A 22,855-nucleotide genomic window follows, 5' to 3' on the forward strand; every position below is an offset into this window, starting at 1 on the left:
ATGAAAGCAGTTTTCATGTCGGCTCAGCAGGAAAAAGCCTGCAGTGTTTTTATGTATAGATTCATTGATATGACTGATTTCCTCTTGGACAGAGGGGAAATCCAGAAAGCTCACAATTGTAATCCTTAATGTCTGTGCCAACATGTGTGTTAATCCTAGCCTGGCTCACAGCTTCAGTTTTCTTTGCTGTAAATAGAGTCTGGTATCTTGACTCGTATTGCCGTTTGCACAGTCACTCTGAAGGGCGGACCAATCAGCGATGGTGGTTGGCCGTTTGTCCAGAACCTCCTTCACTGTGATTGGACAGCTGGAGACAGCGATGAGCGCAGCGTTAACGTTTTTCTGAAAATAAATGTTACCAGAAAAAAAAAAATCGCCAAACAATCTGAATAAATGCTCAGCACCTTGTCAAGCTGCTGATGTTCATTAAAACAAGATTAAAAATATGCTGTGCTCAGGAAAAAACACTTTGGTGGCCGGTTTCGACGAATGCTGATTGGTTCAAATTAACCCGAGGTCTACGCCCAGTAGGAACGACTGCAAACGATTCTCTATGGAAGATGACCAGACCCATGTTCACTCTAAACGCATGATAGCTCTGGACGAAGTCAGAGGTCTATCCTCTGGGAACCAGAAATGTCTAAAAAAATGTCACAACAATTAATCTAGAAGCTGATGAGATATTTCAGTCTTGACCAAAGTGGATCAATGACAGACCAACATTGCTGCTTTTAGAGCTGCGCTGCCAGCATGACCAAAAATACACCGATTAGTTCTGACAGGGATGATACATCTTGTTATTGATCACACCGTCAAACAATGTTCACTTTTATGACATGTTTCTGCCTCTGTATGTGTTCTAGGAAGACAGTCAAACCACCAAAGATGGACCTCTTCTCCTCCCCCAGGGCTGAGGTACTGCATGTGTACTTTCATTTTGGTTGTTGTTGCTTTGGTAACAATCGCCACGGCCACCCACAGAGTAACAACCTTTTAGTCAAACAACCACGCAGAGTGCACTTCATCACCCCGAGATATACCATATGATCCTGTTAGGAGCCTTGCCTTGACTGCATCTCATGACGCACGCACACACACACACACACACACACACACACACACACACACACACACACACACACACACACACACACACACACACGTGCACACGCACACGCACACACACACAACTTTATAGAGTCCTGCCTGCTAAACTGCATTACTTTGCGAGACTCACAAACTATGTGCATAAATGCATACACACTAACAAGAGAAAACGTACACAAGCATGTTGATGGATGTGACAAATCATTATTGTTGGTTTCACTCGTCATTTTCTCCTCCCTCTGTCCTGTGCCTCTTTTGACCCCATCAATAGTTTCTGCCTCGCTTCACTTCCTTTTTTAATTTCTGTATCCATCTCTCTTTTCTTATTAGCCTCCCTCCCCCCCCTCCCCTCCCCTCTCCTTCCTTCCTTACCCCTCCCCTTACACATCTTTTAAGTTTTGTCCTCTCCCCCTCCCCTCCCTCTGTCTCTTTCCAAGGTTGCAACTATCTCTCATCCCTCTCTGCCGCCTCCTCTTCTCTTTCACATCCTCTCATTTTTATTCTATTCACGCCCTCCTCCCCGATGCTGTAAGAGAAGAAGAGAAAGAGACACAGTGTTTATACTCTGCAGCCGTTTTACCGTGAAGCTGTGTATTGTTGAGGTTGTGTAGCTGCTGTGGTGCAGGTGTGCAGGTGGATACAGTCGGGTCAGAGGATCAAATGGTAACGACCTGCCAATTAAACTCTCCGTGGAGGCAAACCATTTCTTTTATTCTTTGTACGGTCAGCACAATCCTAGACTGGCCTTTGAGCACACATACGCACATTTATACTTGAACTTGTAAGAGCCCTTTATTAACCCCTTCTCTAACCCTAACTTTAACAATTACCTCGAAAAGCCTTTTCCTAACCCTGACCCTGAAGTCTCAGCTTTCCCTACTCTTCAACTCAAACAAGGTCTCAACCTTTGAACAGTGATGAGAGGTCCCCTCTTTCCCAAATAATCTTCACTTTTAAGGTCTAAAACTACAAAAAGATCCTCACAAAGATAGAGAACAAACGTGCAAAAGCTCCACAATAACCCTAAATGTCTATTTTTTTAAATGAATTAATAGTGTCTAGTAGGAACTGTGTGTAATAATATTTGTGTGGGAGTATTAATGTTGCTGATGGTTGACAGCGTGTCTATTGTCATTTTCTGTTTGTTTGCATTATAGTGAGTAAAAATATCTCCAGTCCCAGTAGTAATTGTGTGCGTACCTGGATGACAAAAATCTGATTATCAGGTAACGTGTGTCTGTAATTTTGTCCTTTTATAATAATATTGATTAAATTTCTTTCACAAACATGTTAATACATTTACAGAGAATGGCCACACACTGAAGTGGTGATTCCAGAAAGATTGGTTTAGTGATATTACATGGTTACATGCACGTATTCGTGATATGAGTGAGGAGGTCAATATACCTGATTCAACCCGTGTGGATCATCAGTTTAACCCTGTAAATTATGTTAGAATGAACGGATAAGTTGCTTTTACTATATTCTTTGTGCTTCTGATCAAATATTCAGATGTGCTTTTACTGTTTGGTAGCTTCAAAACAACTTAAAAAAAAATGAGTATTTGAACCCCCTTTTCAAAATCCATCAACATATTTTTGAAAATCTAATATGATTGTTCCCAATTGTAATGCAGAATTGTTCCTTATGCTTTCATTCATTTCTGAAAATATGTTGAAACACGTTTGAAATATTCATACTAGAGCTGCAGTGATGAATGGTTCAGTCGACTGGCAGAACATTGATATAATAAACGCTTGGTTGTTGCTATTTGGAAGGCAAATAATTGTCTCAAATGAGACACTTAACTCCTTTTCTCTGTTATTTAATTATAGTAAGATGAATATAGTTTGGTTTTGGACTGTTGGTTGGACAACTCAAGGCATTTAATGACATCATATTGTACTCTTCGGACTGAAGAAAAAAATAGATTTAGAAATAATTTGAAGTCTGCAATAACTTGATGGCCTGGAGATGTTTTTTTCATTGTGAGTGTTTGTGTGTATGTGTGATGTACCTTAGCTCAGTAGTGTAAGTGTCTGCCTGCAGAGTACACAGCCTGTGACATGAGTGCATGTCTGCAGGTGAAGTATTTTTTTTTTCACTTCCTGAACTACGTGCTTCATCCCCATGCAAAAGCATTTGACTTTTCCTAACCCTGCTTTACACAAAAAAATAGGTTACATCTGTTACATACAAACACACAAAGTCACACACACACATCGTCCTTCTCTCTGCACACTCCGGTGGTCTTTTATTATCAAACTAAGAGAAACTACTCCACGTTATTCCCTCCTCTCTCGCTCTTCCTCCCCTCCCTCCCACACAGAAGTAAAACACTGGTGTGCTCTACTCATGAAGCTGCCAGCCTACTCAACATCTATTTTAGCCCGCTCTCTTTTTCTCTCTTGAAAAATTAGTCTTCCTATGTGTGTTAATGTTTGTTTGTGAATGTCCTGCTGTGTGTGTTTTTAAGCGCAGGAAGGTTACAGTTAAACTCTGTCCAAACACTGATCAATGAGACCGGCCATTGATGGATAAGAGGAAAGCACAGCCATTTGTCACAGAAGAGCTGCTACAAAGCGTTAAGCATTTACGCTGCAACGCTTTTTTTCTACTCCACCTAGTATTAGCTCAGGCTTAGCCCCAAACAGTGCGATGACTAATTGTTGTTAGCTGATGCATTATGAGCTTCAAACAAGGTCAATGGGACAGGCTGCTCTCAGTTAGCATGATTTTAAGGATGCACAAGCTGCAGGGACGCTTTGTCTGATGTGAACATTTTGGAGGACAAAGAAGCAGGAATAGATGGAGGACAGGAAAGAGGCAGAGCGTATGTGAGAGGCGAAGAGGAGAAAGAAATCCATAGAATTTAAAAATTGAAAATCAAGCTTACTCTAAAGGACCAAGGCTCTGTGCTTCTTTGCAGTGAGAGCCATTCACGCAGAAATTGGATCTTTAAATGAAGATCTGTCTGAGTAAAACAATTATCCTGACCACAAAGAAATATGAACATTCATTTTTACCTGTGTTGTGAAATGAAATTGTGCTGTATAAAACCTATTGGTGCGTATAGATGTGAGGTATTGTGATGAAAGAACAGCCCGTTCTCATCACCACAGCGTCAAATCTGCTGCTTTGTCAAAACGTCACAGAAAAGCGCCAAGGCGTCTCTTGGTGTCGGTGTCAGTGCCATGACAACCCGATTCAAACCAAGATGTCTGATGATGGAGTATGAAGGGCAACAAAGTCTGTGTAGGGCAGAGGTGGTTGGATGGTCCAAACAAAGTATTTTCACTCTGTAAACAGGTGTTGGAAAAACCAATAAGTCAATGTTTATTTTAACATATATAATGTATTTAACTTTTGTAATGTAAGTAACATAACTCAATTTACATATGTAACATTACTAACGTAAGTAATACTTATTTAAACCCAAACCAGGACCTTCTTTTAAACCTTCCCATGTGGTTTTGGTACCTAAATGTGAGGCACCTTATGTGTATATCTTTAACACCAGTAAGCTTTGATTAAACGGCCGAATTTGACGTGTTGGGATGAGAACGGGTTGAAAATAACCGTAGATTGATAACAGAGGTTAGAAGAGGGTTAAAGACCAGTGGAGTAATATACAGTAAGTACATGTAGTTTGGTGTATAAATAAAAGATGATAGATTCATGTGTCAATTAGTTAACTGAGCTTTGTCTTTGTGTTTCTTCCTAACTGGGTTTACATAGACTCAACTACTCCACGTAGCTTTTTAGACACCACAGCACATTTATTTTGTAGTTCGGCCTCATCACTCCCATCACACCACTTTTCAAGAGTAACAGGCCGTTGAACTATAAACGCACTCTGCACTACCTACCCAGCACCAAATGTCAGACATACAGCAAGTAGCTGATGAAAATAGTGAAGGAACAAAACTTGCTGATAAATCCCCCCAAAAATGGTAACGGCCTACTTGATCTGTTAACAGAAATGGCAATCGTTTGCTAGCACGACAGCCATATTGACTTAATAGTGTCCAATCAATCAATGCTGCTTTTATTTAGGCAAACAAATGGAAAACATGGTAGTAATATTGGTGTTTTTATCGCTTCTGGAATTTACACTCGTCTTCGTCTGTTTTTGTTTTGCACCTACTGATGTTTTCAGTTAATAAGCTGGCAATAAATAAACATGTATACAATTTGAAGGCAGGTCTTTAAGTCAAACGCAGACATTGAATATTTTTAATTCATGCACAGGATGAGATTTTCTAATACCTAAATAAACTCTGATTTTGCTCTTTGTGATCAGCTGAAATGCAGGAATGACCTGCACACACAAACTCCTCAACCTGTGCCCATACTTATACACATAAAGATACACATTTTCGCCGACGATCCTTCACTCCAGGCCTTCTAGGAAATGGGCCATCTACTTTAAAAAAAATACACTTTCATTAAATGTCAGGAAGAAAAAAAAAAGAAAAAAAAGAAAACCCCTTCAATTCTCATCTCCGCCTCCCTATTGCCAGACTAACGAGCTGAGGGTTTAACAAGCTCATTAAGGCGGGGTCAGTGCGAGACTAATTGTACTGGATGATTGCTCCTGTGGCTGTCTGAACCCAAGGGTTGTGTGGCTCCATTTAGAGACCGGCCTTTAGCTGTGCACCCAGAGTACATCAACACCAAACACCTGACCTGGATAAATACAGCGTGTAGTGAGAGGATACAGAATGATCTTTTTGTTTTCTTTGCATGGCTGGTCAAATTCCCAGAAATGTTACTGGAGGAAGAGGCTATGATACCTGACACAGTAAGGAAGACAGATTTATAAGGACGGAAGCTTTGGCTGCATTCAGTCCTGGCTTATTGATGCTGCTGTTGGGGGAGAAATTGGAACTTATTTTGTTCTTTTATATTGATCAATTTCATTTTTTGAGAGTATAGTGGCCTGAGGATGCAGTAGTTTGTTTGCTAAAGAGCTACAGATCTCAACATCTCCCCTGATTGTCATCAAATTTGAGATCAATATGTTTAGTTTACAGAAGATGATCCAGAATGAATTTGGTCGAGATCGAATCATAGCTGACTCCCTTATCAGTAATGTAACATAATTTCCAAAATATATTAGACTGGCTACACAAAGAGTCAGCTTCTCCTTTTGTAATGATTGTGTCGAGGAAACAGTCTTGTTGAGTTGGTTGGTATTACATGATCCTACTGAGATCAGTTCAGCCCTGCTAATGGGTGCTTGGAGGGTTGAGATGAACCATTTTAATTTCCTCTTGTACACCTTTCAGGATAATCCTCAAGGAAAACATAATTTTTTTTTGCCAGCTAAAACACAAGAACACACATACACATGATCATCACATATACACATGATTTTATTAAAACATTTTTTTTACAATGGCATGGACCACTGAATATTGCAGTCCTAAGGGGACATTTATTTTGTTTAACAGCACCTTAAGATGCAGGTGTGGTCTTCAAGTTTGAACCCACTTAAAGTATTTTGAGCAGCTCAGAACTTTATTGCTGAAAAACGGATGAACAGCTGGTGTTCAAAGAGAGAAGTGAGATGAATAAAAACACCTCAAGTGTTTGATGGTTTATTTGTTTGAGCTGGTCTGTTCGGGTCAATTTGTCCGCTGCCTGTTGTTTTTGGCAAAAATGGCCAAAAATGTCAACTTCCTTACTGTTTGAATGGTTGAATGGTCAAGTGTCACCTGATTAGTTGGCTAAATCATTAGCGGAGACACAGAGTGAGACGTAAACAAAAAAAAGAAGTATTTGGAGGAAACAGACTGAAAGAAAGACAAAGGGGAAACGACAAGTATATATATAAAGATAAAGAGGTGGAACAAAGATGGTGAGAGGGGGAGAATTGCTTTGTCACATCATATTTGGTGTTTGTGTTGGAGATACTATCTTATCACCTCCAACACATTTTCACATCATCTATAAATTACAGCCAGCAGCGGGTCAACACTATAATAAAAGTGTTTGGAATAATGTGTTAAAAATAGCAGCCCTGGATTCAAAGTGTGTGGGGGGGGGGGGGGGGGGGGGGGGGGGGGGGGTTGCGTGTGTGTGTGTGAGAGTGTGTTTCCGTCCTCGGGGTCAGGGTAATCTCAGTGGATTGTTAATCCAGCCAGCTCCCTCTCTCCCCAGCTTCATTAATCTGCCACCAGTCTGTGTCTCATTTTATGTGGAGGCACACACACACACACACACACACACACACACACACACACACACACACACACACACACACACACACACACACACACTTGAACATATAATCTTGAAGATGTTCATCATGTCAAATCCAGTTTCTGATCCCGTCGGTCTATAGCATCTATTCAGCAACAGTCATCCAATATATTCCCAGTTTGTAGCTGTCGCTGTATGTACTTAACCATTGTTAACGGCTGTTGGTGTGTTTGCTGCCCCCAGTGGTTGATATATGTTATTTCAAATGGATCACTGAAATCTATATCATTCAAGTACACATGTATTTGCCACAGAACCAAATCGACCTCGACAGAAATCCTCAATCTTCATTCACTGATATTTTTTGACCAATTGAGGCATCGCAAAAACTGTTAAACTCCCAACAGAGATATTATGAAGCTGTTGAAATTAACATGCCAGCAAGTAGTTGCGCATCCATCAGACACAGATGAACATGTATTTCCGAGGGTTTTGGAGAGCTTGTGCTAGTGGTGGGCAGTTATTCGATGAAAAACGATATACTTTTTTTTTTTTATAATTTGGGATTATTAGCATTAAAATGTTAATTTAAAAATGCACTGTATGCTATAAAAAAAAATTATGACCAAACATTGGTAAAACACATTTTATATTGAAGCTATAAAGGCTCAGATGCTGCACTTGGGTGTTATTATAGTCAGGAAGCCAGGGAAAGCTGGTGGATGTATTCACTGTCCATTCTAAGAGAAATATCTGGATTAATGCTCCATAATGACCACCTGATCGATTTTTTTTCATTGTTTATATAAAAACAACATACTGTTGTCCAAAGTGCTGTTGTGAGACTGTATTTTGGTACAATGCTGTTTCTGGTAAATGCTGGTGGTGCAGAGGCCTGCAGTTTGAGAAGCAGGACTTGGGACTGATGGATCACTGGTTTGATTTCTAGTATCAGCAAGGGAAAATATCTACGGCACTTATCACCCCCAAACTGTGATCACTGCGTTACATGCAAAGTCCTGGATGTAAAAACATAACGGCAAAATGAAATGATCTTACTTCTTTTATACCAGCATGTAACAATGCTAATATCGTTTGGCTAAACTGGTATTATATTTACTGTGTTCATGATTTTAGGTTAGCAAGTCTTGCTAATTGCTCAATTGCAAAGTGCTGCAGAGGCTCATTCGTTTTAAAAGGTATTGAGTCAGAAACTTACATTAGTCAAAGGCTAATTTGGAAATTTGGACCTGATGATGGCGTTACAAGAAAAGTTAATGGATCATCAGTGAGATTATAGTTTATCCAGAGAGGGATGTTAAAGTGTGTACACATTTCCATGACAATCCATTTTATAAGTGTGGAGAAATTAGACTCGGAGCCGTTAATGTCAACCTCATTGTGGTGCAAGATGTAAAAATGTGGGGAACACCAAAATGTCTTTCCCGTAGGTCATTCTGTGATTCATGCAGCAGTTGTTGAGATATTACATGTTGGTCAAAGGTCCTCGCCTTCCATCGAGTCATGGTCAAACACATTGATGAGAGCAACTTTCACTAAATGGATCTCACCTGTTGTCACAGTCATGAATTTAGAAAGATTTTCACGGTCTCATAATCCTGTAAGGACGACCACACAGTCACTCACTGTTAAGCAACCAACACAAAGACAACAGTGATCTCTCAACTCTCTGCAGCCCTCTACTTCTGCTTAACTTTAACTTTTCTTATTTCCTCCTCTTCTTCCACCTCCTCCTCCTCCTCCTCCTCCTCTTCTTCACCTCCCTCCCACTGCTTTAACCGTTCTTTTTTTGGTCACGCTGCACCTCTGATTCTCCAACTCTCTTTTAGTTTCACTGACTCTTGTGAAGGCTTTTTTACTCTGGTTGTAATTCTCTCTCCAATTATTCTTTCTTTCTTTCTATCTTTCTTTCTTTCTTTCTTTCTTTCTTTCTTTCTTTCTTTCTTTCTTTCTTTCTTTCTTTCTTTCTTTCTTTCTTTCTTTCTTTCTTTCTTCCTGTCTGTCTTTCTCTTTCTTTCTTTCTTTCTGGGAAGTTTGTGGACATACATTTGCCTTTGGATGTGCACTTTAGATTTATGCAGTATTAGTATGTTGAAAAGATTATTGTAGCTTGAGTGTTTGAATAGTTGTGCATTATCTATTGTGTGTGTGTATGTATGCATTTACGTGTGTGTGTGTGTGTGTGTGTGTGTGTGTGTGTGTGTAGGAGTAGTAGACTGTTTGTCTTCTGTTCGAGGAGACTCTTCAACAAAAGGACAGGAAAAGGTTTAAAGCATCACTAATGACTCTACTGAGTTCTACTTTAAATGCAAATCAAAGCTCTGGCAGGCTTTTATTCCAGACGCACTGATGCTAACCAGTACGGTCAAGTATCCAACCACCCCTTCAAATGCACACACACACACACACACTCACACACACACACACACACACACACACACACACACACACACACACACACACACACACACACACGCACTTTAGCACTGCAGCGCGGCGCCTCCTCAGGCTGTGCGACTTTTGACTTTTATAACGTTCTCCTACCTACCATTCGCTCTCACACACTTTCACTTAGATGCACAAATACTGTAGTATCAGCACACACGGTCCACCATCTGTTGTATTTACACCCCGAAAAGTCGCATGCACAAGTGTTTTGTACAGTTAATCAACATCAACAACTGAGATTCAGTAATTGTTCAATCAGTTAAGTCAACAATACAGTAAGTAAACATTACTGAGGTAAAGATAAGCTGCTTTTCTGTGTCTTGTATCATTGTAAATTTAACATCTTTGAGCAAAAAAAACTAAAACGATGTAACCTTGGACTTTAGCATTTTCTCTCTTGTTTTCAACACGTCATAAAATGATCCACAATTGATAACGGAAATAGTCATTACTTGCAGCTTGCTCATACATACAGACAGACTTTAACACACTTACATGGGTCCACCAATATCAGCATACATCTCTGTAACTGAACACATGAAGTAATCATTTCCCTGCATACCTTCTTTCCTCATTCCCTCGCTTCATTTCTCTCTGTCCCTCTCTCTCACACACATGCAGGTCTTCCAAAGCTTCAAATGTCACTTCTTTTTGCATCAACTATCTTTTGTTAAAATATATTTGCTACATCCCGCCTAAAATAATCTTTTGAGCATCACTTCATTCTCTCTGCCAGCCTCTCTGGCTTTTATGCACATTATTCTCCATTAAAAAAAAAAGTGTGTGAAGTCTTACCCGTCATCGCTCACTCTTTTTGTTGACGCCGTCCGTCACTTTCTTCTCTTGTTCCTCTCTTCTCACTGACTTTGTCCTGTGTGTGTGTGTGTGTGTGTGTGTGTGTGTGTGTGTGTGTGTGTGCGTCTTTCTTCTGTGTGACTGTGTGTGTCTTGCGTATGTGTGTCTCAGGCGATGTTTGACTTTCGCGGCAACAACAAGATGGAGTTGAACCTGAAGACGGGAGAGTTGATCTTCCTGCTGCGACGAGTCAACGCCGACTGGCTGGAGGTAAGAACGGAGAGAGAGAAGGAGAGCAGGAGAGGGAGGAGGGGGGGAGATAGAGCAGCAGAGAGGCAGGGAAAGAGTGGGAGAGTGGAAGGAAGAGAAATATGGATGCAGAGTGAGAGGGAGGGATGGGAAAAAATATAGAAGAGGTGGAGGGGGAGAAGAGATGTAAAACAAGAAGAGAAAAAATAGAAAGAGATAGAGAGAAGGAGGTATTTTGATCAGGACGTTGGAGGAGTGAAGAGAAGAAAAAAAAAACAGAAGAGTGATGGAGTAAGAGACAAGATGATAGCAAAAGATGGAGAAAATGATGGTGAAGGAGAGACACAACAGTCAGGGAGGGAAAGATGATGTGAGAGATGTAAAAATCCTCTCACGGAAAGGGGAGAGAAAGAGGAGAGACTCAGGGATGAAGGAGGAAAATGGAAAGGAAGAAGAGGAAGATATGAAAGGCTGTAAAGAGAAATTAAACAAAATAAGAATAGAGGGAGGTTTTGATGAAACCTGAATGAGTGCATTCACATCCGCTTTCCAACATCTCTTCGGAAATATGGACAAAAGTACATGGACATAGATATTTTATGTTTAGATCAGGTTCTCCATTGAGGGTCAACATGATGTAAATTTTGTCATTTGCCCATGTCCATTAAATGTCCTCATGCAACCTAAAATGTATAACCACGGAGGTTTTGCACAGAATGCATGTGCCAATAAAGGTATAAGGACATCAGTGCGCACACACACACACACACACACACACACACACACACACACACACACAACTGTAACCAGAACCACATGCATGTCAGACTGTGTCTGCATAGATGCACTTTTGATCTGGCGTTATGGTCAGTTATGTTAAATGGTAAAGAAAGTCCATTTTTGGTTAGGCGTGAAAGAATTTGAGCTCTGACCTCAACCCACTCCGACACCTGTGGGATGAACTGGATCGGCAACTGTGAGTCACTTCCCATCAGCACTAAAATTTGTGCAATTTCAACACACAAAGTAAGCACATTGTCATGTTGGAGAAACCAACTGCCATCGTGCCACAGTTCAGCTCGTTTGCACTTTTCCCTCAGACGCCTCGCAACGTCACAGTATCGGTGTTAACAGTCTCATCCTGGGGGATGATCTCTCGGTGCACAACCATGCGAATAATGTAAGCTGCGTTCCAAATTGTACACTTTTGCAGCTACTCTTACAAAATATTACTGTTGCATGGAGTATGTATGCAATTGGGACATACTACCTCATCATAAAAATGTACCTTGAACTTTGACCCTCTCAGTCATATCTGTCGCGATCCGTAGCTCGACATTAGGAGCAAAAAGAAAACGGATGCAATTTGGAATGAGTACACTTCTATTTAATGCCTCTTCATCTTCCTCTTCTTCTTCTTCTTCTTCTTCTTCTTCTTCTTCTTCCTTTTGTGGGCGGAGCATTAGCGCCACCAACTCTCTCGGCTCCTTAGTCGATGTGACGTATCTTCCACTGCGCAGAGGAGAATAGCCAGAGAAGCATGCTAACATGCATACTGCAAAATACAATCGTTGTGCACAATTGTGGTATTATTGGCATACTACATTTCGCATACTACATATTGGGACATACTAAATCTTTTTCTGCCATAGTGAAGAGCATTAGAAAGAAAACCCACCGGGTTGCACCCTCTTCACTCTTGGACAGTGACGTTCTGCCCCTAATGAAATGTAAACCTCGCCTGGCTCATTTCTTCATTGCCATAGGTTCTTTGTTGCCAATCTCCTGAGTTCAACAGAGAATTTGATGTGAGCACTTTGCTCAAGCTTCAGGTCCATGGTTAAATTCCAAATGTGCACGTATCACCGTTCAAAAACTCGTGAATAACTCAGTTACTGATAGCGATGTAACATGTAATGCTTACTCACAAAGGTTATTGCTTCATCCTGCTCCATGCACATTACTCCGCTCCTCTCCATACATTCACAACAGGAACAGTTGTGTATCTTCTTGACTGCAAATAAATGCTCATGGTTTTCAAACTGACATAATCAAAAAATATTATGGATTTGATCTTGATCTGTCCACATACTTTTTGGCATTGAGTGTCTTGTACATTTTCATTTTACTTTATTTATAATGTATTTAATTTATTTTTAATATAATGTATTGGATATTTTTAGCATTCCAAATTGTTTTAAATTGGCAGATGAAATACACAAATAGTACATTTACATGTTGGAGCAGTCGAGTTAATTATAGAATCCAATACAGATATAAAAAGAAAAAAAAGACGGGTGGTGTCATCCCATCTTGGCACACGGCCTACTACAGTGACCACAGAGTACCTTCACTGCCGTGCTTTGCTCTAGTTTCGTTGACAGGAACAATTACTTAATGATTAAAGTGTCCTGGTTACATTCTGCAGGTGTCACATGTAAGCAGTCCGAAAACTGACATTTTAACCAGGTGATCAATGTAAAAATGCAGCACCTGAATAGGAGTGTTAGCAAATATTTGTCATTGAAATTCTGCTTTGTCACAGTGTACTTAAAGTAAGGTCAGGAAACGTGTTCAGTAAAAATGTGAGATACTGTAGAAGCTGGGAGTGGGTGAGTGGGAGGGAGAGAGAGAAAGGAGGTGGAAGCTGATGTGGTGGGAGAGGTAGAGAGTGAGAATCAACATGGAGGAGGAGGATGCACTTAACCTGCCCCTGGCTTTCTAGAGAGATCCAAAAATTCTAACAGCAAACATTATCTATTAATGCTTATGCAACACTGAAAAATGCTATGCTTTTTGTTCTTTTTTGGCTTCCATGCTAGTAGCAAGCATTTTTTTTGTGTTTTTTTTTTTTTTTTTGGGGGGGGGGGGGGTGTGGGTGAGGTTAATGCAACACTTACAACTTGTGAAAAGTTGACTGAGTGCCTCTGATTTAGTCAGTGGACAGAGCGGCTGTGGGTGGAAAACGTGACCAATCCAACTGGCATACTGGTGCATCAAGGTAAATGTTTCAAACACACCAAAGTGAAGCAACAAAGTAGCAGTTTGAGTCCCACAGAAATGGAGGAATACAGCGGCTGCAAAGCTGCCAGTGAGAAACAGACTTTGTCACCAGTTACTGCAGTGATGCTGCTCAGTGGCCAACAGTAAAGGGAACGATTGAAGTGAGCTGCTGGGAAGTGTTGGTGCAGAGAAATCAGCCTCTCTGCTCAGGCTTTTCTTCCACTGTGCCTTTAAAGGGAGCTCAAAGTCGGTTCTCTTGTTGGCGGAGAACCACTCAAATTTGAACACAGTGAATAATGTCTTCTCTGCAGGAGCTTCGTCAGGTCGAAGAACATGACTCAAAAATGTTCATATGAGATCATCTGAGAACTTGATGCACTAATTCATAATAGAGAGGATATCTTAAAGGCATGCACAAGAGGTGGACATTGTCTGTGCATGACGGGTATAGAGGAAATAAGACAAAATGATCCATACTACATACTAAACACCCACATACAAGGGGCAATCAAAATGTTCAGAGGTTGTTACTGTTGAACATGGACAAAATGCAGCACAGTAAAGCACAAAGAGCGGGGGGAGCTGTAACTTCCGTGGGCAAGTAATCCAAATTACTTGATCAACATCTGCACCTGTGTTTTTGTGAGCACTTGTACATGCAGGGAGCCAAATCCAGTGAGTAGCGGTGGTGGGGGGGCAATTATTGTGGAGGTTGTGTGTGTAATCCGCTCTGAGTGGGCCGGTTGTCATGTAGGAGAACCTAAGTAACATTGTGCCACAGTTCTGGTCGCCTCAGAGCGTCACAGTAGAACTCTGTGTTGACAATCAGATGCCACTCAGTCAATATACCGTGCATAACCCTGCAAAAGCCAGAGAAAACCCACCTGATGGTGCTCCTGACCTAATGCATGTTTTCGGTCTTGTCTAAAACACAAATGTCACTCACAACACCATGTCCAGCTCACTACTTTGTTGTTGTAGACTTTCTCAAGTATTTCTAGGGTCTCTGTTGCAGATTTACAACTTCCTAGATTTTGAGGGCTGATAAACATGATGGAGCCTGGTCATGTCGGGCTTTGTAATCAAGAGAAATTTAAATTATATTCTTGATTTAACAGGAAGCCATTGAAGAGAAGCTAAAACAGGAGAAATATGATCTCTCTTGCTAAATCCCGTCAGTACTCTTGCTGCAGTATTTTGGATCAGATGCAAGGTTTTTAATGAGTAATTTGGACATCCTAACAGCAAGGAATTACAATAATCTAGCCTGGAAGTAACAAATTGAGTTTTTCTGCGTCACGGTGAGGAAGGATTTTCCTGATTTTATTACAGTTTTACTAACTGATTAGTTTCATCTGGTTTTATAGAAAGATATAGCTGAGTGTCATCTGCATATAATGGAAGTTTATGCAGTGCTTCCTGATGACATCTCCTAATGGAAGCATGTACAAAGTAAAAAGTATTGGGCCAAACACTGAGCCTTGTGAAACTCCATAACTAACTCTTGTTTGTCTGGAATCTATCTGATAAGTAGGATTTGAACCAGTCTAATGCAGTTCCTTTAATCCTCGTAACGTCTTCTAATCTCTGTAATAAGATCATATGATCAATTGTATTAAAAGCAGCACTGAGGTCCAGAAGAACAAGTACAGAGACGAGTCCATTATCTGAGGCTAACAAAAGGTTGTTAGTAACTTTCACCAGAGCTGTTTCTGTGCTATGATGAACTCTAAAGCCGAACTGAAAATCTTCAAACAGATCATTCCTTTGTAAATGATCAAAAAGTTGATTTGCAACAACTTTTTCAAGGATTTTAGAAATAAACGTCAGGTTGGAAATTGGTCTGTAGTTTCCTAAAACAGCTGGATCAAGAGTCGGCTTTTTAAGTAAAGGTTTAATTACAGCCACTTTAAAAGCCTGCGGTACATAGCCGGTTACAATAGATAGGTTGATCTGATCTAATATGGAAGTATTAATTAAAGGAAAGACTTCCTTAAAAAGTTTAGTTGGGATGAGATCTAACAGACAGCTAGAGGATCCAGATGAAGAAATGATTCTAGTTAACTCAGAGAGCTCAACAGGAGAGACATTTTCCAAGTTTACATCTGGTCCTACAGTTGCTTTCAGGGCTGCTGTGCTTAACATCACATCAGTGATGGTGTCAGGAAGGGTCGGCCCGATTCTCTCCCTAATAGTAAGAATTTTATTAGTAAATAAGTTAATGAAGTTATTACTGCTGAAAGCTGAAGGAATAGAGCTGTGACTCTCCGTCAGCCTACTACAGTGCTGAAAAGAAACCTGGGGTTGTTCTTGTCCTCTATTAATGATGAATAATATAAAGTTCTGGCCTTACAAAGAGCTTTCTTATATATTATTAGACGATCCTTCCAGTCCAGGTGAAATTCTTCTAAATTAGTGGAACGCTACTTCCTTTCCAGCTTTCTAGTCGCCTGCCTAGCGCTCTAATTTAGAAGAATTTCACCTGTGAGTTGTACCACAGAGACAACTTCCTCTGGTTCATTACTCTCTTCTTCAGAAGGGCGAAATCATCTGGAGTTGTAGCAGAGATGCTGCAGTGTTTTCTACCAGATGATCCACTTGTGTGGGACTAAGATCAACGTAGATGTCTTCCACTGCTTTAACACACGGCATCGAAGAGGATAAGCATGTAACTGCTTCCTTAAACTTGGCCACGGCATTATCTGACAGACATCTACTGTCGTGGGATTTATTCCCACATGCTGTGTAGTCCATTATTGTAACTTCAAATGTTAATAAGAAGTGGTCCGACAAAACAGGGTTTTGAGGAAATACAATTAAATGTTCAGTTTCAATACAACAGAACCAGATGGAGGGTGTGGTTACCACGGTGATGGGGCTTATTTATATTCTGAGAAAAGCCTATAAAATCTCATAATGAGCTAAAAGTAGAACTGAGGCTGTCGTTGTCCACGTCAACATGAATGTTAAAGTCTCCCACTGTCATCACTTTATCTGAACTCAGCACTAAATCTGATAAAAAGTCAGAATTCAGTTAGAAACTCTGAATAAAGACCAGGTGGGAGGTAAACAACAACAACAAATATAATCGGTTTCTCTGCTTTCCAGTTTGGGTGTGAGAGACAAAGAGTCAGACTCTCAAATGAATTATAGCTAAGTTTAGGCTTTGGATTAATTGATAAACTTGAGTGGAAGATTGCTGCCACTCCTCCTCCTCCTCCTCCTCCTCATCGGCCTGAATCTCCAGGAATATGATAATTAATATGACTGGGAGGAGTTGCTTCATTAATACTAACATATTCTTCCTGTTGTAGCCAGGTCTCTGTGAGACAGAGTAAATCAATCTGATGATCAGTTATCAAGTCATTTACTAACAGAGATTCAGACCAGAGAGATCTCATATTTAATAGTCTGCTTTTAATTGTCAGATTTTTTTGATCCATTAATTTGGTAGGATACATTTTTATACAATTTTTATTGATGCATCTTTTGTTGAGTTTTTTAAATATAGGTGGTCTGGTTACAGACACAACCTCTATAGGATGTTGAACTGTAATCTACTGTAAAATTTATTTTTTTCTAAAGTGAAAGTCTTTTGACAAACTGCTGCCTTGTTCTGCTGTAAATGTGTGAAAGTGCTGGATGAAATAGTCTCTGCATGTGTTTCTGCACACGAACACACTCAGACACCGCGGGTGTTGTAAAAAGACTGTATGATTGTGCTGAGTGCTTCTAACATCAGCAGCATTATGAACAGGCTAATTAGTCAAGAAAACGTCTCTCTAGATGATTCTCTGAGCTGCTTTTTTTCTTGTTTCTTCCCTTTAAATCACCAACTCATCTCATCATCGGTCTCTCATCTCTCCCTCCTCTGAGACGCTATTCATTTGTTCTCTCATCACATCTTTATCCTTCTTCTTTTTCTTCTTCATCTTCTTTTCTTCAGGGCACAGTGAACAATCGGACAGGTATTTTCCCAGAATCCTTTGTGAAGATCATTAAGCCCCTCCCAGAGTGTGACTCCGAAGGTGAAGGTGGAGGTCACACGTACAGCTGCCTCCGCTGCTGCCTGCTCACCCCTTCTGGAATCGAAACCAGGTCTGTCTTAGGTTAAATGGGTCAGCGGGGTGTTTCCTGTTGTCAGATGTCTAAAGGTGGGACATAACATTTGGAAAACAATATGTTAATGCAGAAATCCTGAGACTATCCTCAAGTTAAGCAATATTTTGTAATCATGTAGAAAGCGCAGTTCAGATGATGCATATATGATGTGAGTTTTATTTTTCAGGAGGAGAAGGGTTGGGTGGGTGGTCTCATACAACAGCGTTACTGTTGTCGTGACAACAGGGTGCATGGCTCTAGCTGCAGGAGTATGGTGCTCACTTCCTGTTTCCAACTAGCTGGGACAGTTTTTTTTTTTTTAAAACCACATTTACTGTTGCCATGACGACAAAGGCTTCATAAGTTTAAAGAAGTTGGGAACTTTAAAGCACAATACGGTGCATGTCATCATTTCAACCCAAACCATGATCTTTACCTCACCAAGTGTTTTTGTTCCTAAACCTGGTCAGTGGTTCCATTTCAGGAAACACTTCTGTGGGTCGTATTTGAGGGTCGGAACGAACATCAAATTGGTTGGGAGACTTTTGTGAAATTTGAGGGCTTTAGATTGACAAGTCTGACATTAGACTGAAATGTGGCCTTTACTCCTCTGATAGAGCATCATAAATTGAGTATTTAGTGGTTAGGTTTTGGGTCTAGGACCAACAGACTCGTAGGTTTTTAAACCTAGGTTTTATGACTACTTTGAACACAACAGTTCTACTTTGTGGAAGGACTTTAATTCCCTTCATCCACATGTATATTTTTAGATGTAATGAAATCAAACAGGAAACTTTGCAGCAATTAATTTATTGTTCCATCTCTCTGCTAATTACACTGCTATCCCAATGAGTATTACATAAAGTGTCTGTCAGGCTAGCAACCTGATTCTCAATTACATAAATGTGCTTCAATCAGAGGATTGTGTGTTCCTTCTTACACAGAGATGTGTGTGTACAAGAGGACCTCACCATCCAGCCGACGTACAAGGACCTGCTGTCTCGGATGAGGTAAAAAAAAATAAAATAAATAAAAACTGACCTCTCTGTAATCTGCTTTCCCTGTTTTGTAGTGCTGCAGACTGATTTTAAGAAAGAGACACAAGAATAGATGGACACTTTAATGTGTGTTTTATGCCCTGTTTTTTTTTTTTTTTTTCCTTTTGCAGAGTCCCATATGGGAAACATTAACATAGGTGTTAACAGCTGACCGTTGTTTAGTTGTGGAGTGGTAAATTATAATGTGCAACCTCACAATTGAGAGCCAATTACCACACCTTCAAAAAAATGTGATAATGACATATTTGACGAAAGCCTGGAGTGAGGAAAATTTAAAGCGGGCTCATCGTGCACAGTTAGAGTTATATATTTGCCTGATGTACAGGTCATCAAACTCCTTATTTATCTTCTACTGACCTATTAACATAACGCACACACGTGAAGACAGAGCAGTGACGATATGTATCATTAACAGACCTCTTTAGGACCATGTGTAGAGATTATGGAGTTAATTGTACAGAGTACATTTTAAACTGGTGGAGCTTTTTAATAACTTTGATCTATAAAGTGTCGCAACTGCTGTCGAAGGGCTGATCATGCGACGACCATGACTGCGGGAGCTGTCCAGGGTACTCTGTGTTTGAATCCTCCTCATTATTCATTGACGCAGAGTGCAGGATTTCATTATCAAAGTAGTTGTCAAGAGCCCACCTGCCCACTCAGCTCAGATTGCTGCACAGCTGTACTGTGGGATAGAACAAGCTTTTCCTTTAAGGCCAAATTATTTTTTTTTATTTTAAATCGGTTCCTCAAACAAAGCAAAGATTCCATTTACTGTCTCTTTAAGGCTCCTCCCTCCTGGTCGCTCTGTTCTGATTGGTCATCTTCTGAAATCTCCACTTTTCATTACAGATGCTATGAAAACAAACATATAACAAACATTCACATATTTTCCCAGTTCTTTACTCAGAATTTCAACTTCTTAGATCTGCAATGTGTTTGAACCCAAAGCTGAAATATGTGATTGAACAACTCCAACAAGCAACTGAACAACCTTAAGAACAAAGCCTCCTCTTGTCTGTTTAGCAACACCTGCAGGTTGCTTAACATCCCAGCGGATCCTGTTTAACATTAGTTTACATTCTTTCATCTTGTAATCTCATTTGTTATCCTGCACACAACATCTAATGCATGTCTGCCATATTCCTCCATAGTTGCTCTTCCTCCATTTTCTTCTATTTTCCCCCATTTAAAGGAGTTTTTTCGGTTTAGGATCACAGGCGTAAGTACGAAGTGTTTTACACTGGACAGTGTCAACATTTGAGAGAATGACTTAATGCATACCTTACATTTTTGAACTTTGCATGTAAATCCCCAAATTCCTGCACCCCTGTACATTCACCACTCACATGACCCTACTTATATATTTCAAATCCAAAATTTCCAATCTTCCTGATGAAAAAATAATTCACTGGTTAATTTTGACATCTGCTATGTGTCACAAGGGTTTAACATGTTTAATTCAATCCATTTTTATAAATTAGACTTTAAAAGATGGCAATTTAAATCACAAATCAAAGCTTTTGTTGTCCAGTTCATGCACAGCACAATAGATTTCCATATCTAATGTGTCCTCCTGATATGTACTGATGAACTAAGCTGATTGCCAACCTTTGTCAGCATATTTTCAGCATTTTACTGGCTCAGTATTTTGAATGTGAGGTTGCAATGAAATTTCACAATAAACATGGCTGAGTAGAAAATCATTAATTCACCAGCCTTCCCTGAAGGCCAGCATATTCAGTTGTCGTGCACTGCAAACCTGCACATTTCCAGTTGCCAATCGTCACCAGTCTTCAAATTAGTTCCCGTGGGACCTCCAACTCCTCCAACTCTCCCCTCCATCCTCCCCGTCCCACAGCACCACCGTCACCGGATCCATATGCTCATTACAATATCATATCTGTTCTTGTGTCTTTTTGCCTTTCACTCTGCCTCTCCCCCTTTCTCTCATTATCTGGTAATTTAGATTGGTTGAGCACTAAGATGATTAACCCTCCCCATTCATAATCAGTTCATTTCCGCCGCTTATCTGCTCATTATTGTTTTTCTGTGCTCAGGCCTATTGTGCCCTGGAGTAGGATGGATGAGACCCTCGTCTTGAGTTTTAATATGGCTTAACTCAGGAGAGAAAGATTATTAAACTGGGGAGGAGTGGAGCATCTACAAATATTTCTAAACTAACAGAACTAGATAATGTAGTAAATGAAGATGATGATTTGCAGCTACTTTAACACTATGAAACATACCATTTTTAGGGTAATTTCAATACCTTCACGTTTAAGCTAAGATATTGGTCATTATAGGGGTTAACCATTCGTGCTATATCTTGTGTTTTAGCAGAACAGTCTAAAATATCCAAATCTTACATCATTTGATTTGATAATAATTTTCATATTAGTCTTTTTATCAAGGAAAAAAAAAACATTTTGTCTTGTGAAATTGTTTTGTTTTGACTTGTATCTCACCAGAGAATACTGTGAGTAGAAATGTCTTTTCATAGTTGTGTAGATGAGATTGTGTAGAATCTGTCAACATCAGAACCATGTTTGTGGGGCACTCTTTGGCTTAGCAATTAAAAAAAAAAAACAACAATTGTTTAGTGCCTGATGCAAATAGGTGTCATTATTTTATTCAGTTAAAACTTGCACCTTTTGACCACAGCTTTTGTTACATTGCTACAAAAAGCACAGAAATGATTCATATTCTTTAAGCTAAACTATATCTGTTGTCTTGGTATTTATACAGCAACATTTTAATCAAAGCGTAATGTAATATTTTTATATAGAAGTTTCAAACATATGTTCATCATGTATTTACAATCATTTTATCTCAGAATGAATGTGATGATTGTTTATTAAAATTAAATGTTAATGTTATTATTTTTCTTCTGAATGTTCTTTATATTTTGGAAATTCTTAATTTTTATGGTTTAGCCTAATCTCTGAGTTTTTAAAATATCTGAAGACATGACTCCGACGCCTAACTCTCCTCTTCTCGTCTCTCTCAGCGACGTCTTCAAGGTGGAGGATTTTGCCCTGAACTACCGCGATGCCGAGGGTGACCTAATCCGTATTCTTGACGACGAGAGCGTGCAGCTGATGATCAAGCAGGCCAAAGGTCAGCAAGGCAAAATCAAGAGACCTGTCAATCAGTTTCCGTGGGAACTGATTGTGACCATGACCTCTGACTTCTCTGTTTATAACACCAGCCCCTGAGAGAAAAGGGAGAGAGTGGAGAGAGATATTTAAAAATATTTTGTATTCTTATTTCAGACAATTGAACATCAAATGAGTATTGTTGCTGATGTTGGTACATTGATTCAAAGCCTTTCTGTAAATGGCCAATATATTTTACTGAGCAATAAACTAATGAAATAACATGTTTGTATTTTTGCTTGCTTTCTTTTTTTCTTGTTTGAAGGTTTTGCTAATAGTAACTGGAAGAACATTACAGCTCCACACAGCCTCAAATGTGCTGCGTTATAATCTGGGGTCTCATTTCAGGTCAAAGAAAACCTTAAGGGACAGATCACCTGACACATTTACAGGTGTCAGACACGACAGCAGTGCAGCATATGTGAAAAAACAAGAAAGATATGCAGACCTTAAATCTGACAGTGACTCTTATTCAAGTTGCTGATGCTGAACGTGTACGTTTTGCATTCAGGAATGAAAGGGTGTTTTAACGATTTATTGTGTATACGCATGTCCAAATGTTACGGACATTTAGAGATGTCTGTATGCATACATCAATGGAATAAATGTCTCACCACTCCCTACATGCTCACAAATAATTTAGCTCTAATAATAACTTTAATTCATTCAACTAAATAGCTGAGAATGTGTTTGTTCTCTAATGTGAGG

At 39.8% G+C, this 22,855-nt stretch overlaps 2 protein-coding genes across 2 annotated transcripts in view; one reads left to right on the top strand and one right to left on the bottom strand.

The window, feature by feature from the left end:
* pvalb7 (parvalbumin 7) overlaps nucleotides 1-10,757 on the bottom strand; it is a 41,017-nt gene extending 30,260 nt beyond the window's left edge. Inside the window, exon 1 of the mRNA XM_069166907.1 lies at nucleotides 10,579-10,757. Within this exon, the coding sequence (XP_069023008.1) occupies nucleotides 10,579-10,585 (7 nt within the window). The 5' untranslated portion in view covers nucleotides 10,586-10,757. The remainder of the gene's footprint in view (nucleotides 1-10,578) is intronic.
* The window catches only part of ncf4 (neutrophil cytosolic factor 4), a 36,451-nt gene extending 14,090 nt beyond the window's left edge, over nucleotides 1-22,361 (top strand). The window contains exons 6-10 of the mRNA XM_069166906.1: nucleotides 864-915; nucleotides 10,750-10,848; nucleotides 17,777-17,928; nucleotides 18,876-18,941; nucleotides 22,000-22,361. Of these exons, the coding sequence (XP_069023007.1) occupies nucleotides 864-915; nucleotides 10,750-10,848; nucleotides 17,777-17,928; nucleotides 18,876-18,941; nucleotides 22,000-22,207 (577 nt within the window). The 3' untranslated portion in view covers nucleotides 22,208-22,361. The remainder of the gene's footprint in view (nucleotides 1-863; nucleotides 916-10,749; nucleotides 10,849-17,776; nucleotides 17,929-18,875; nucleotides 18,942-21,999) is intronic.
* Nucleotides 22,362-22,855: the final 494 nt, after the last annotated feature.

Source organism: Embiotoca jacksoni, unplaced genomic scaffold (assembly GCF_022577435.1).
Source record: "Embiotoca jacksoni isolate LCO1_2020_lvr unplaced genomic scaffold, fEmbJac1.0.p SCAF_4, whole genome shotgun sequence".
Lineage (NCBI taxonomy): Eukaryota > Metazoa > Chordata > Actinopteri > Embiotocidae > Embiotoca > Embiotoca jacksoni.